Raw genomic sequence first — 15438 nt, 5'->3', positions numbered from 1 at the left:
TCTTTAGTTATTACATCCTCACCAATAACTACCCCTCCCAAACCCAGCCCAGGTAGGTCCCACATTCACTCATCCAACAGATCTCTCTTGAGAGCCTACTGCAGGACAGGCACTGTTCAAATTGCTGGAGGTATACAGCAGTGAAAAAAGCTGACAGAAGTCTCTGCCTTTGTGGAACTTACGTCCTAGTGGGGAAGGCAGATAATAGGCACAAAATGAATTATGTAGTATTTTAGAAGTTGATGAATGCTCTGTAAAAATAATGTAACGAGGTAAGGTGCTTAGGAGTGCTGGGGACAGCTTAGAGTTTTAAGTAGGGTGCTCGGTGATGAGGAACAAAACTGGAGCCTCATTTTCCCTCCTTTTAGTAGCTTGACAGAAAGAAAGCTGCTGCAGCAGTCCCAAGTTATCTCAACAGTAGAACGGGCTGACACCAGCCACTGGCTCCAGAAGCTCTGTTTTCTAACAAGACCACTCATACAAACAGTGTCTTAGTCTGTCTGGACTGCTATAACAAAATACCATAGACTGCGTGGCTTATAAACAACGGAAATTTATTGCTCACAGTTCTGGAGTCTGGGAAGCCCAAGATCAAGGCGCTGGCAGATTCAGTGTCTAGTGAGTACCTGCCTCCTGCTTCATGGAAGGTGCCGTGTGTCCTCACATGGTGGAAAGGGGGTCAGGGAGCTCCATGGGATCTCTTTCATAAAAGAGCACTAATCCTATTTAGGAGGGCTCCTTCCTCATGACCTAAGCACCTCCCAAAAACCCTACCGCCTAATACCATCACATTAGACATTAAGTTTCAACGTATGAATGTGAGGGGGACACAAACATTTAGACCATAGCAAACAGGGAGTTTTTGTTATTATAAACTTGCATAAATACCCTATCAATATGTAGAGCAGGCTGCTGGAACTTTGACCATGTTCTGTGCACACCGTCTGTGCCCAACCGAAGCAGTAGGACAATAAGAGTTTGGGAGATTGTATGCACTCTGCCTACTTCTCTGCTTATGTGTTGTCCCCCGAGTAAACCCTGTTTTCTCTCTGTACCACACGGCACTAGAGGTATGTGTCCATTACTCTTTTTATAGGACATCAGGATGGTCTTCCTTGTGAAAGTAACATTTAGTGAAGACTCAAGGAAGTGAGAGAGGGAGCATCCTGTTCATAGGAAGGAGCATATACAACATATGCAATGTGGCCAGAGCAGAAGGAGCAAGAGGAAGAGCAGCAGGGATGCAGTCGGAGAGGTAAAGGAGGCCAGACCATAGGAGGCCTGATAGGACTTTAGCTTTACTCTGGAAGAAATGGGATGCCATTGGAGGGATTTAAGCAAGGGAGAGAGACGGTTTGACTTTAAGTTTTAACAGGATTATTTTGGCTTCTGTGCTAGAAAACATACCATAGGGAAGGGGGGACAGGATAGAAACAAAAGACCAGTAGGAGGCTAGTGCAGAAATCCTGGGGAGGAATGGTGGAGGCTTGGACCAACATGTAGCCGTTATAGGTGACATAATTTGAAGGTAATCCAACAGGATGTTCTGACACATCAGATGTGAGATAGAATAGTAAGAGAAGGGGCCAGCTCCGGGGCCAAGTGGTTAGGTTTGGCCGCCGACGGTTTTGCCGGTTCAGATCCTGGGCATGGACATGGCACTGCTCATCAAGCCATGTTGAGGTGGCATCCCACATGCCACAACTAGAAGGACCCACAGCTAAAAATACACAACTATGTGCCAGGGGGCTTTGGGGAGAAAAAGAAAAAAATAAAATCTTTAAAAAAAAATAGAGAAGATTCAAGGATGACTCTAAGGTTTTTGACCCTAGCAACCTGAAAATTGGACATTTTTTGAGGAGTGAGGTGGGGCTCAAATGGAGCCTAAAGTCTAGTCGTAGCATTCTGGATCCAAAATGAATAATTCCATATCTCTGTATCATTTCTGCACGTCTGTCTCTTTACTAGTTTGTAAGCTTCTTTGAATTCACATGTTCTGTCTTATTTGTTATATGTCCTATAGCACCTGAGCACAGTACTTGCACATTAGTAATTTAACGTCTGCCAATTATTTTTAAAGAGTAAGAATTTAAAAAGAATCAAATTCACATCTTGATAAACTAGAATCCTAAAAATAATCTGAAATCCCTAGAAATGTCAAGTGATCTAATTTTCCATAATAAGGAAAGGCCTTATACTCATTTTGTTGTTGTTAATGGCTTTATATGTTTATACTGTGCAGCACTGAATACAAAGTAGCTGTTTATTTTTCACAATAATTCTAGTTTATCTTTGAATTTCAGATTAAAGGAGATTTGTCCATTTACCAGCTGTCAGCATTCAACCAAATAAAACCGATCTGAATTATTCCTAGTTTTTTTCGGTGACAATATATAAAATATACAATAAACAGTAAACATTTGAGGGAGATGAAGGAGCAGATATTTGATACCATGTCTATGAATGTTGCTGGGAGTCTAAGAAGAAGATATGGCTAAGTTCTAAAATAAAACCAGGTTAAAGATCGGAAATTTAAGTTCAACATTTAGTAAATTCTCAGCATGTGCTCTGCTGTTAAACCATCTGTAGACGATCTTGGTCAAAGGAACCTCCTGGATCACTCATCAAAGCGTCCCACATAGGAACATAGTTCTTCAGGAAAGCCTCTAGGCCGCCACCGGGCAGAGAACTCTCAGGGATCACTGTAGCCGCAGTACGGATGGTTCAATTGTCTGATATTTTTACTAACAACTTTTTGCTACATAAATGAATGTGAACACGTGTGGTTGTTACAACTTAAAGCTGAGCGTTAGGTAATGTCTATCTCAGAGAATAATTAGCAAATGCTTAGGGTAATGTTTAGTTATACATGTAATCGATCATTGGATCATTAATTGGTAGTTCAAAAATACTTTGTGATTTGATAACCAGTACCTTAAGGAAGAGTATTGATTGAGTTTGGTCTCTACTGTCTACAAATTTCAAATGTTACTGAAAATTGAGTAGATTTTCATTGGCTCCTGGACATGAATAGACTGATCAAGGCAGAGCATATTACTTTAAAACAATGCTTAGTTAGCCTTGACAACAAAAGTGTAGATGTCAGATATCAATTCACTAGTACTTTTTTATTCTACTGTAAACACTGTTTTTTTTTAATACTTTTTTAAATACATACTTCTGTGTTCTGTGGCTGTATCTTCGCAGTCAAGTCTCAGAACTGAATAATGTTCACTAATGATTTGCCAATCAGTTGATTATGGCTATGCTGATAGTTTCTATTCTCAAGTTATTTATTTAACAGACAACACTTGTTCCAATTAGAGACTGTTGCACTTCGGGTTTTGTTTGTTTAACTTGGAAAAGTTGATAAATAATATTTGACTGAATTCTTAATAGTTCCTAATGAGAAATATTGAGTCACTATGAGCCACTCATTTGCTAATGTTCCATGAAGATTAACCCAATTGAGTGCCAGGTATCAAATACGTGAAAAATAGCCAGAGAGACCTGCCAGAATGTGATGGTCTCTCTGAGCAAGGTTCTCCTTTGTCTGTGCTAATAAGGAGTTGAAAGTGTTTGAGGAAGGGGGAAAGTTAGGCCCTTAACTATAGTACACAGTTTGCAAATGATTACTTCAATGGAAAAGGTCTTGACATTGATTTAATATTGTCTCAGTGGATACTGATATGAATAAAAGAGTTCTTTCTCTCAAGAAGCTATCTATAATATTAGGTGGTGAAGTGAACATTACCAGGGAATGAAAGAGACAGGCGATAATAATCCCCTCAACAGCCCATTTGAATGTCACTGTTACTCGGCTGTTTCTAATTCCATTCCAGGATGTGCACCTACCAGTAATTTTTACATTAGTGGCATGTTGGTATAGTAGAAGGAGTTTGATGAGGAGACCGTGTATCTGTAGATGTGCATAGAAATAGGTGGATGTGTTCTCGTTATGGATGTAAATACATTCTGCAAGTTAAACCATTCTGCAAAATATTTTTATCAAATACCTTATTTTGACATCGCTTACGTCTAGATTTCAATTCATAATTTCCTAGGGAAACATGTTATCTTATACTCTTGTCTCCATGGGTAGCAGGAATTCAAATGCTCTTTTGCCAGCTCACGAGAATTAAGGACCCGAAGGCAGTGAAAATTGCTGTATAGGAAGAATGGCAACAATAAGTCATGCTACAGTGTGTAGAAAAGGAGAAAGCATCCCTGCCAATCCTTAAAATGTTTGCCTGAGAGCTATACACTGGGTGGCAGGAGAAACCGATTAACCTTGTACTCCTAAGAAGATTCCTCAGGCATACGGTATGGTTAATGCCATGAGACATACAGTATTTAACAGCTGTACATCATCTTAGGAAAAATTGCAGTTATTGTAGGAATATCATTGATAGATTATGGCTCTCAGGGATCCTGGGGACTAAAACCTGAACGTATTTCACGTTCTTTTCTTTGTTGTGCCGGCTTTTGTTGGACATCTTTTTGAGCAGTTAAGTGAGCAAAAGATGAGCTAAAGTAATAGGAGGAGGAGACATAAGGAGCTTGCAAAATTAAATACCCTGCTGGGATACTTGTCCGTTGAGCAGCTTCTGTTGCTTAGCATTGGGCCTAATCCTGTGGGGATGCAGAAGCAGTATAAGAGCTGGCCCCTGCTCTCCAGAATCAATGACTAATTGAAGATACAATGCAGGAGCACGTATGGTAATTAAACAGCAGAGCCAGGAAGTCACGATGTAAGTGCCTAACAGATGGCTAGAAAGGACAGGGAAGGGGACAAGTGTTGTCTGGATTAGTCAGGGAAGACTCATGGAAGGGGCCTGAGCTGAACTTTGGAGACAAGGAGGTTAAGGTTAGTAGAGGCAAAGTGAAGGAGCATTCCAGAATGAGCAGAGGTTTTGTGTTGAAACTGAAGCTGAGGGCCTCAGGGGGTTTTAGGAAGCTGGTCTGGGTGAAAATAATTTGTGTGGGAAAATGACGGAAGATTTGGTTATAAAGGCAAGATGCAGCCAGACTATGAATTGTCGTGGAATTCAGATCAAGAGTTTGGATTTCATAATATAGGAAAAGGAATGATGAATCTCTGTTTACAGAGAGGAGCTAAAGTAGTGTTTAGAATAGAGTGGAAAGAGAGAAGGTTGAAAGCAAGAAGACCAACTGGGAGGTGGTCGTCTTAGTTTAGAAATGGCGTAAGTCCTGGATTGGGGTGGTGGAGCTGAGAATTCAGTGTAGGAAGAACTTCATATTTCAGAGGAAGAAGAGAGTGAACAGGAATAACCAAACAGTTTATACTGACTTTGCAAGGATAGTTTGCAAAGAGAACATGGGAGCCATTGAAAAAAAAAAAAAGAACAGAATTGTGGGAGGTTGAGCTAGATTACAGGGAGGAAGACGATGAGTTTGGTTTCAGACAAGTTGAACCAGAGATAATGGTTGTAGCTCATGTCAGTGTCATGAAAACATTTGAAATCAGACTGCAATTCAGGTGAGGAGCTAAGTGATAGCCAAGAATCCGTTCCATTCATTAGGGAAAAAATTAATGTAGAGTGAAGCCAGGAGAGGAGCCAAGGCCTAACCATGGGGGAAGAGCTACCATTTAGTTAAGATTATAATATTTTAGATCAGATTTAAGGAGATTCTTATTGTACCTCCTTGACATTAATGCAAATGCTTATAAGGTTTTTAGGATTAGATAAGAGAGAGGGGACAGCACACTGATATTAATGTATTTGAAACAGAGATTCAAGCCCTTTGGTGAGGCGTTATCCATACTTCATTACTTCATACGTCCATTACCTCAGGAATGTTAGATATTCTAAGATTAGAGAGAGGTGATCTGATGTAATATATCTACCTGTTGTTGAGATTATGTGAATTGTGTTTAATTGTGTTTTCATTGGTTTCTTATTTCTTCCTTCTAGAGCTAACTTATCTCTTATTGTATTTCAGACTCTTGACTTAAATTGCCTTCATTAGAAATTTTGGAGAAATACAATCTTCTTTTGTTACTTTATGGATAAAATAGTCCCAGAGAGAGAATCAAGGACGGATACTTAGAAAACAGTTCAAGGAGAAAATTCTAATAGCTGCTAGAAGTAACGTGTAGAATGAAGGGTTCTTACAGACATGAGATAGGAATCATGGCACCAGATTTTTTGCCAATAATAGAGTTAGATGTGTGCCATTTTTATCATTAAATTAGAGACGGCTTCCTCTCCTCTCTGTAATGGTGGGCATAGCATGATCTCAAGGAAATTAAAACAAACCAGTTATATTGCATAGTAGTAACTGAATTAGGCAGGTTGTAAAATTAGTTGTAATGGCACGTACCACTGCATTTTAAAATAAATGTAATGTAGAACATGCAATGGATTAGAAAAAGAACCTTGATTATCAACAAGGATATACTTCACGGTGGGTTAAAAGTAAAGATGTGTGGGGGCCGGCCCCGTGGCCAAGTGGCTAAGTTTGCGCACTCTGCTGCAGGCGGCCCAGTGTTTCTTTGGTTCGAATGCTGGGTGCGGACATGGCACTGCTCATCAAACCACGCTGAGGCAGCGTCCCACATGCCACAACGAGAAGGACCCACAACGAAGAATATACAACTATGTACCGGGGGGCTTTGGGGAGAAAAAGGAAAAAAAATAAAATCTTTAAAGAAAAAAAAAAGTAAAGATGTGTGACCATTCATCAGAAAAAATGCCATGAATACATTCAACGCATACACGGGGACTCCAAGGTCCTTGGTTCCAAGAACAGCCGAGCCACTTCCAATTCCCTTGGCCAGTCTACTTGTGTGGTATCTGGGAATCCCCTTAATGAGCTACTGCTCTTCTTAGGTAGCCCCAGGACCCCTTCCTGACAAGAGTATTAACGTTGGAAGAATTCTGCGGCTTTCAAATCAAACAGTGATCTGATTGGAAGATTCTATGGACTCATTCCAGTTTGCGTAGCCCACTTTCACCTCATCCTTGGTTATAGAATGCTTTTTGTTAGAGTTTAGATTAGGTCTAGGTACAAGTAACAGAAACCCAAAAACCATTGGCTTAAGCAGGATAGACATTTATTTCTCTTTCGCATAGAAACCTGGAAGTAGTCAATCCAGGGCTGTGGAGAAGGGCAGGTCATCTCTGTTCCATAAAATCTTCGGTAACCCAGGTTCCTTCAAGCGCATGCTCTACTATCCTTAAGGTGAGGGCTGCCTTCTCATCGACCAAGGTGGTAGCTTTCACATTCCAGACAGCAGGATAGAATAAAGAACCAGAAAGAAGGGCAAAGGCTTGTGCCAGCTGCCTTGCCAGGAAAGGTACCAGAAGCTGCCTTACGGTATTTTTGTTTGTATCCTAGTGGCAAGAACTTATATAGGTGCACTGAAGTCGAGGCAAGAATGGGAAACGTTGTCTTCTTTCTGGGCAAACATAGCCCAGCCAACTAATCTATTACATGGATGAGGGGAGAATTAAATATTGGGAGAAAATGTATGACCACTGCTTCCTTTTCTGTTGCAATGGCACTGTGGTATCAGCGGGTAGAGTTCTGTCACTGCCTATGGAGGTACGTGCAGCAGAGTGGGAGATGCAGAGCAGTGCAGCAGTCAAGAACCTGGACCCTGGGGTCACACTGCCTGGGTTTGAATCTAGGTTTTTCTCAAATATAAAGGGGAAAATAATATTAGTACCTTCCTCTTTGAGTCATTGTGATGATTAAGTGAAATACTGAACATAAAATATTGAGCATGGCTTCTAACACTTGAGAACCATTTGGTAAGTGTGAGCTCTTATTATTAAAAGCAAAGTGAAAAGTTTTCAAGCGTCCAAACGCATGGAATTTTTCTGTAATTCCTACAATTTAGAGATATAGTTACTTTCTTTTCCAGATATGATAAGCTTCAGAGTGGTTTACATTTTATTTCTGGAAATAAGCTGGCATGCACATGCTTGTTTGGGGGGTGGGGTGGTTCCTAACAAATTGTATAAGTGACTTTCTTGAATTTTCAGTGGGTTCTGCATGTCTCATTGACACCACCCTACCAGCTCTTACTTCTTTCTATCAGTTTTGATGTGAAGCATATCTACATGAAGAATTTACAGGATCCCCCTCTCCACTGATGTAATGAAGTGGGAATTGTGTGCCACATCAAGAGGAGAAGACCCTCCTTGGTGGGTCAAAGATGGCAACATGGAGTGGGTATGCTGTGTTCCCCTGTAAGGGGATAGACAGCTCTGAACTGCAGAACTAATGTCAATCAAAATGTAAAAATCTGGCTTGTTCTCCATTTAGAAATGGTGTCAGGAGAGAATGGGTGAAAGCGAAGCTTGATATCCCAACTTTGATATGACAATTTTCTTAAGATTGTAGACAACGAAATAGCTGTGTTGAGATATTTTTTGCCAGTACCTAAATGTTCTTTTGCTTCTCTCCTTTTCTTTCTCTCTCTAAGCCCCTTCTCTGTTCTGTGGCTTTTCTTTTGTCACTCCTCCAGACTACAGCTTTGCTCTCCCTTCTTCCACTCCTTTCTGGTCAGGTACTGCTTTACTGCTTTTATGTGTCTTTCCAACTTGCTTCTGTCTGCAAATAAAACATGTCGACTTCTGTGTATGGCTTCTCATGTAGATACATCTCCTCACAAATGGTCCCTAGAATTGCATCCCCACCGTGCACTTTCCTTTTCTTTGCCATAAAGTCATCGTTTGTCACAACATTTCATTCCTCTAGTTTTCGCGTGCTGCTCATGTTGTGTATTTCAGTAACACATTTTCTATTTTACCTGTTGGGGAGAAGTTGGAAAGGGGTGGGGGCTGAAAGTATAAAGGGGGGACAAAGTACTCTATAAAATCACTAGTTTTCTTGAGGATCAGAAATTTTAGTTGAGAAATCCAGTTTTTATGTGTTTCCTTTAAGAAGATAAATAGAACCAATATCCGAACTTTGTCTCCAAATGTAAGGGTAAAATTCAGTGCATATTTACTTGAAAGGATGACTGTGCCCATCAGTTTGTGCACGAGCATTCTCGTCTTGATTTCTGTCATTAGCCAAAGAATTTAATGGCTGTACATTCCTGAATGGCTGTTTACGTGACACGTAGGGGAGAACATTATGGCTACATAAAGGACGTTTTCTTACAGATTTTTAAAAATTAACCTGTAAGTCCCAATGGAATCATAAAATTTAGTACTGGAAGAACCTTAGAAGTCATCTAGTTTAGACTTTTCATTTTATAGGTGAGAAAAATGTGGCCTAGAGGGGTTAGGAGACCTGTGCAAGGTCGCACAGTGAAGATAATGATTGGGTTTTTCCGTCACAGGGGTGTTTTTATGTGCGCTGACTCTAAGAGTAGTGCCCCAGTAATGGGATGGTTTTCAGTAAGAAAACTATTAAAGTGGTTTGTGTCTGAACAGTAAAATAAAATGACCTATTTTTACTCCCTTTACAGTTCTGAAATCTACAGCATTGCTATTCGTTTTTCTTGTGATGGACACCTGGAGACTAAAAAAATTTCTGTCATTGCAAAGCCCTGAATAATAGGGCAGAGATCCCTGTCTCCAAGTGGACAGGCTCTTCCAGGGTCACCCAAGTCGTAACTGCGGCTGCCTGGGCACTGGGAACTGTTAAAAACACAGACTATGGCATTTCTCACTTGTTTCTTTTTCTTATACTAAGTTCCTCTACCGTTTAAGGTTTATAAAGTTCCCACCGATCCCAGGTGAGTGATTCTCAGAATCACTGAACATATAATTGAAAACACTTTATAACCCCAAGGAGCAACAGGTGGAGAAGTTAATATAAAATGTGTTATGAAACACTGGAGACAAACAAACGTACAGCTTGAAAGGAGTGTTCCCTTCAGGACAGGGCGGGGGAGGGCAGGGAGTAAGTCGGCTCCTCTCCCACCGTAAAAAACTCTGAACATAGAAGATGAACACTCCGACATCTTGGTTTTGATTACATACTTCAGGAAAGATTTTTATAAGGCAGTATTTGTTTGAAAGATAAATGGATGGCGTTTATATGTTCTTTCTGTGAAACTTGATTTAAGCTTCTTCACATAAGTGAAATTATATGTAAAACAATAACTAAGTTTATCCACAAATAGTTTTGACAAAAAAAGGCTGGTTAGGGGAAGAAGTCCCGTTTAAGTAGAAGTGATGACGTGGATCCAACAGGGGGCTTTCAGAGCAAAATATCTGGTCGTTTTAAGTCTTAGTTGAAAAGGTTACAAGAAAACGTAAAGCCTTTGTTTTAGAAGTTAGAAATAGATTAGGAAATTTAGACTAATAATTTTAGATTCTATCTCCTTAGATATTAAGCTTTATTTATTTACTTTTTTTTTTTTTTTACAAACGCTAGTCCTTGTTTTGAAGTTCTTATGAAGAATGTGACAACAGAACAGTGGTTCTTTAAACTTTCTGAAATGCATGTAACTACGCCTGATTGAATTGAAACAGCAATTCTGCTGCTTTCAAGCTCCTGTGCCATTATCACTAGTCTGTAATGAAATCACGGCTGTGCATTTTGATAGCATCTATAACAGTCATCTGATTAGGTTCTTATGGTTGTTAAACTGCAAATGAATTCTGACTCCCGATCATTTCTTTACAGTCTTAAGTCCAAAAGTGCTGGGCATTGCCATTGCTCGGTATGACTTCTGTGCAAGAGACATGCGAGAACTGTCCTTATTGAAAGGAGATGTGGTGAAGATTTACACGAAGATGAGTGCAAACGGCTGGTGGAGAGGAGAAGTAAATGGCAGGGTGAGTTGTCCCCTCTATGTGCTTGTGCACAGTGGATGAAGGGGACAGGGCGGTCACTGGCACCCACTGCGGTCCTGGGGACAAGGCCCTGTACTGCATTGCAGCCGTCACCCCACAGAGCCCTGGCTCCAGAGACTGGTGGTGTTGCTGCTGATAATAGGCACTCAAGAAAAATGTGTTGAATGAATATGATAGTGGCATAAATGAAGTTTGATGGCTTCCTGTTTGGGAAAGGGTTTGAGTTCCTAGCCCAGAGCATAAACTTTTGATGGAGTACAAAACATCCGTGAGAGCTGCTGATGTAAATTAGAAAGAATGGATGAAGTACCTCTGTCTTTATATCTTGTTTTATAGCAAAAATAGGAAGCAGTAAGTAGTAGAGCCCCATATTACACTTAATTTACATATTTATTTGTGTGCTAGCAGATTAGAACACTGTTTATGCTTATTTTATTCCTCCGTTTCTATCACTCCCTCTATCAGGCTTCTAAGCAGTTAAGCCAATCTTCTTCACCTGCCATGGGCGTAAAACCCCAGCTTAATCGGGGTGTTAGAAAACCAAGTGGGCTGTTTGTTCAACCCTTTGAGGTGCCAGATGCAAAGTCACATTGCTGTGTTGGTTGCTTTTCTTTTTCAGGTGGGCTGGTTTCCATCCACATATGTAGAAGAGGATGAATAAATTCCAATCCAGCGTTGCACCTTGCCCCAGAAATTTCAGAGAAGGGATAAACAGAAGCCTGCATAGCATTGTGAATTAACTGAAGTGTTTAAAAAGCTGCATTTCTGGCTATTCAACATCCTCCTTCCTTTTCCCCTCCAAGTCTTAATGCTGGGATTTCTAAAGATGCTGGTACTGACAGATTAATGGCTTGCCTAGAGCTGTGCAAGAAACAGCCTGCCAGTCTGTCATTGTCAGGGACCAGGGCAAAGCCAAAAGCTTTTCCTCCCCAAAGAGCCCTGCAAACACATTCGTTCATGTTTCCTTTTACTTCATCCAGTTAGACACCATGAATGTCAGCCATTAGTAAATGTTTAACGCATATTTACTTTCTTCCCACGTGCCATTCACCAGAATTTTTGAAGATACAGCGAAGCAGAAGTTTAATTTTACTTTTCCCAGCAGGAAGAAAAATTAGAGTTCTGCCATTTGGGCAACTTAATGGAAAGGTCCAGCAGCATTACTTGTCTTAAATTGCCTCACAGGGTGACTCATTGCCTGACAAACACTTTTACCCCCAGATGTGACTCGTGATAAAATAGAAGAGGCAAATGCTCAGGTTTGCTTCCTAAGTGATATATCCCAGAGGGGTTTTAATTATTCTTTTGATGTCCTGATTATATTTGCAAACTTCTTTATAAAAAAAAAAACAGTACATAAAAGAGAGTGTCTTCCTGTTAAATCTTCACAACCTTGATGATTTCGTAGGGTTATTTTGGAAATGCACTAAACTTTATGAAGTAACCCTGGCTCGGTGCATTCTAGGTAGTCCCAAGGAACCCGAGGAAGGTGGCATTGTTTACAGAACAGATCAAGACTAGAATTTATAGTTAGTCATTTTATGGAAGCGACGTCTGTTAACATATGCCTTTTCCTCCTCCCCAGAAAACACCTGGGACGTATTTGTGGATTCCCACATTTTCCTGGAGCGTTTACAGTAGCACAAACAACTTTGTTGAGGATTTTGGAAGGAAAGTACAGCTGGGTCCTTTCTGCATTTCTGAGACAGGAGGAGGGTCACGTCCCTGCTCTTCCTCCCTGTGGGCTCCCAGCTTCTCACTGAGGCTCTTAGCTGCAGGCCCTTTCTGCACTGTGTTAACTGGTGGGAAGATCACTTCTGTGGTGCGTTTTTTTTGACCAAGAATTCACTTTTTGGGTGAGGAGTCTAAATATGTTTTTCCTGGATCCACAGAGTCCCCAGTCAAGACAGTCAAGTTAAGAGACTAACTTGGCCCTTTCTTGAAATATTTTCTCCATAGCAGAAGTCATGTTCTGAAAAGATTCCGAGAGTGTTTCATGTTTGAAGAAAACAAAAAAAAAAACGTTAGAAGCATTCACTTAACAGAGCCAAACGAGGAAGATTCAGTTCTGACATTTGGGGTCATCTCTGAAACGCGGTGGGTGTGGCCTGCCCCTTCCCGACCCACTTGAGTGCCAGAACCTGATGTTCAGTGGACACGTCCCCCTCTAGAGACCCTTGTGAGCTAGACTTCTCAAATAGGGTAGGTTCAGGACCTTTACCTCAGAATTATGTAAACTGTGATTGTGTTTTAGAACAATTATTATTTGCTAAAAGCAGTTAGGTTTTTGTATATGTGTAAATGATCACAAAAATGGATTTTATAAAATGTTCTGTACAGTAAAGTTATACCCGCAAGCTGGACTCTTGGAGTGGATTCTTTCCTCTAAAGTCTTATCTGCGACTCTCTGTCTCGGGAATGTCTCGTCTGTTACTGTCAGCCAAATGTTGTGGAGAGAGCAGCTTCGCACAAATGGAAACGCTTCTGTGGATGGTCCTGTAGCTTGTATTGTTTCTTCTATTGTTGCTTTAGCCTGTAGACTCCCTTTCTTGCAATTGGTGTCTGGTCTTCCTGCTGCATTTCGTGGCCCTGGGGGTTTCCCAGCAGAGGATCTTGGAGCCCCTTTTCATGATGTTACCAATTACATCTTTGTCTACGTTTAATACTTTGTATTGGAAACTTTGAATGTTGCGGATGTGTGTAGATCTCTAATACCAAAGACAGAAGTAAATGTTTTTCATATACTTTGTCTTGCCTGTATGCAGCCGTTGTGTAATATGCCGAATTAAAGTGGTATTTCACTTTGTAATATTTTGTAAATATGTCAATACAATAAATAGTTACTACTCGCATTAAATTGACTTCTTGGGAGTTGAAGATTCTTTCCTTTGAACAATTCCATAATTCAGCGTGTACCAACCTCAGAATAAACATGGGAATAGAAGCCCTAATTTTGGTCATTTAGCTCAGGATGGCTGCCTAAGTTATGAACAGTGATTTATAAAATATACTCAATAGTTGCAAATAATATCTATTGGCCTGCTCATTGTGTGCCGCACACCATTCTAAATGCTTTATGTGCACTAACTTAGAACAGCCCCAGAAGGTGGAGCCCTCCTTATATACTCTCCATTTTTCAGGTGAAGAAACTGAGGCCTTTTGAGAAGTTGCAACTCGACCAAGATCACACAGCTACTAAGTGTCAGAACCGGAGTTCCGACTTGGGCAGTCTGGCCTCAGTATAACCACTGTGTCACCACTACCACACTTAGCGGGCGAGAAAGAGATTAGGTATGTTTCTAAGATTACATAGCTAAGAAGAAGTGATTGGATGCAAAATTGTGGTTCAAACCATTGGAGATTAACACAGGATTCAGAAACATTCTTCTATTCCTGCCTCCTAAAAGAAAATCTCAAACAAATATTGCCTGGGGAGATTGGTGTCTGAGATTGAATTTGTTTTTTCTATTTTGATTCAAATTTTGCACAGAAAAAAGAACTGCTAAACCAGAGAGACTTGGAGGCAAGGTTGCCTTGGCAGAGCAGCCCTGGGGGCTGTGGGCAGTGGTGGAGCAAGAAAAGGCCAGTTTCACAGTAGTGGTGGCTGCTTGACATCACCAGCACCGCCATGCTCAGAAATATAAAATCCCCCCTATTTCATCGCAGTATTAGTGGATTGTCCAGCCGTTCCTCCCTTGACTTGAAGAGCTGATTCCTTTGGTGTCTTGGTTTTATCCCTTCCCTTCAACATACTAACATTTATGTGACTTTTCGACCTTGTATGAGGTCATCATCGTCATCCTCCACTGCCAGTCGTGATGTGAACTCTCCCCTTATTTATTAGTTAACACGGGACTATATCCTCTAAACATTCAAGTATTTTGTCTTCCGTCAAGTTATTGAAGTAAGAAATATGTCAGTAGTTAGTCTTTAGGTGCTTTGATTTGTTCTATTTAATTTGACAGCTGTATAGGGCCAGCCCTATGGCACAGCAGTTAAGTGCGCACGTTCCGCTTCGGCGGCCCGGGGTTCACTGGTTTGGATCCTGTGTGTGGACGTGGCACCCTTGGCAAGCCATGCTGTGGTAGGCATCCCACATATAAAATAGAGGAAGATGGGCACAGATGTTAGCTCAGGGCTAATCTTCCTAAAAAAATAAAGGATAAAAATAATAAAAAGTTTGACAGCTGCATAGAGAATGATAACAGCACCCCCAGATGTCAGGCTGTATATCTGGGTTCATCCCATCCCTGCCACACGGAGCCTCAGCCAGTCGGTATAATAATAGCAGCCACTTCATAAGACGGTTGTGAGACTCAACCGAGATCATACATATAAATTAGAGTTGCGCCTGACTTATACTGAACCATTTTTGTCATTATCATCACTGTCATCGTCAGATGGATTTGCTGGCAAATTTGGGTAGTTGCCATATTAATCTTTGAATTCCTTTAGCATAATTCAGGCTCACTTATTGGATTAAGGGGCAAAACTCTGCAGATTTTAAATTAGACGGTCTCTCTGGGAAGGAAATGAAATCGTTTAATATCACAGGAAGAGTGGGAGTTTTAGCATCAGTCAGATCTGAGTTCAAACCCCAGCTTTGTCACTGGCTTTTCTGAGCATCAATTTCCTCTTCTGTAATAAAGGGATA

General features: G+C 40.8%; 1 protein-coding gene across 3 annotated transcripts in view; it reads left to right on the top strand.

The window, feature by feature from the left end:
• Positions 1-13645, top strand: part of VAV3 (vav guanine nucleotide exchange factor 3) — a 350711-nt gene extending 337066 nt beyond the window's left edge. For all 3 annotated transcript variants that reach the window (XM_046645400.1, XM_046645401.1, XM_046645402.1), the window contains exons 26-27: positions 10615-10766; positions 11404-13645. In XM_046645400.1, coding sequence (XP_046501356.1) covers positions 10615-10766; positions 11404-11445 — 194 coding nt within the window. In that variant the 3' untranslated portion in view covers positions 11446-13645. The remainder of the gene's footprint in view (positions 1-10614; positions 10767-11403) is intronic.
• The last annotated feature ends 1793 nt before the right edge of the window (positions 13646-15438 follow it).

The sequence above is a fragment of the Equus quagga genome, chromosome 18, assembly GCF_021613505.1.
Source record: "Equus quagga isolate Etosha38 chromosome 18, UCLA_HA_Equagga_1.0, whole genome shotgun sequence".
Taxonomy (NCBI): Eukaryota; Metazoa; Chordata; class Mammalia; order Perissodactyla; family Equidae; genus Equus; species Equus quagga.
This window is presented reverse-complemented; position numbering and strand designations above follow the sequence as displayed.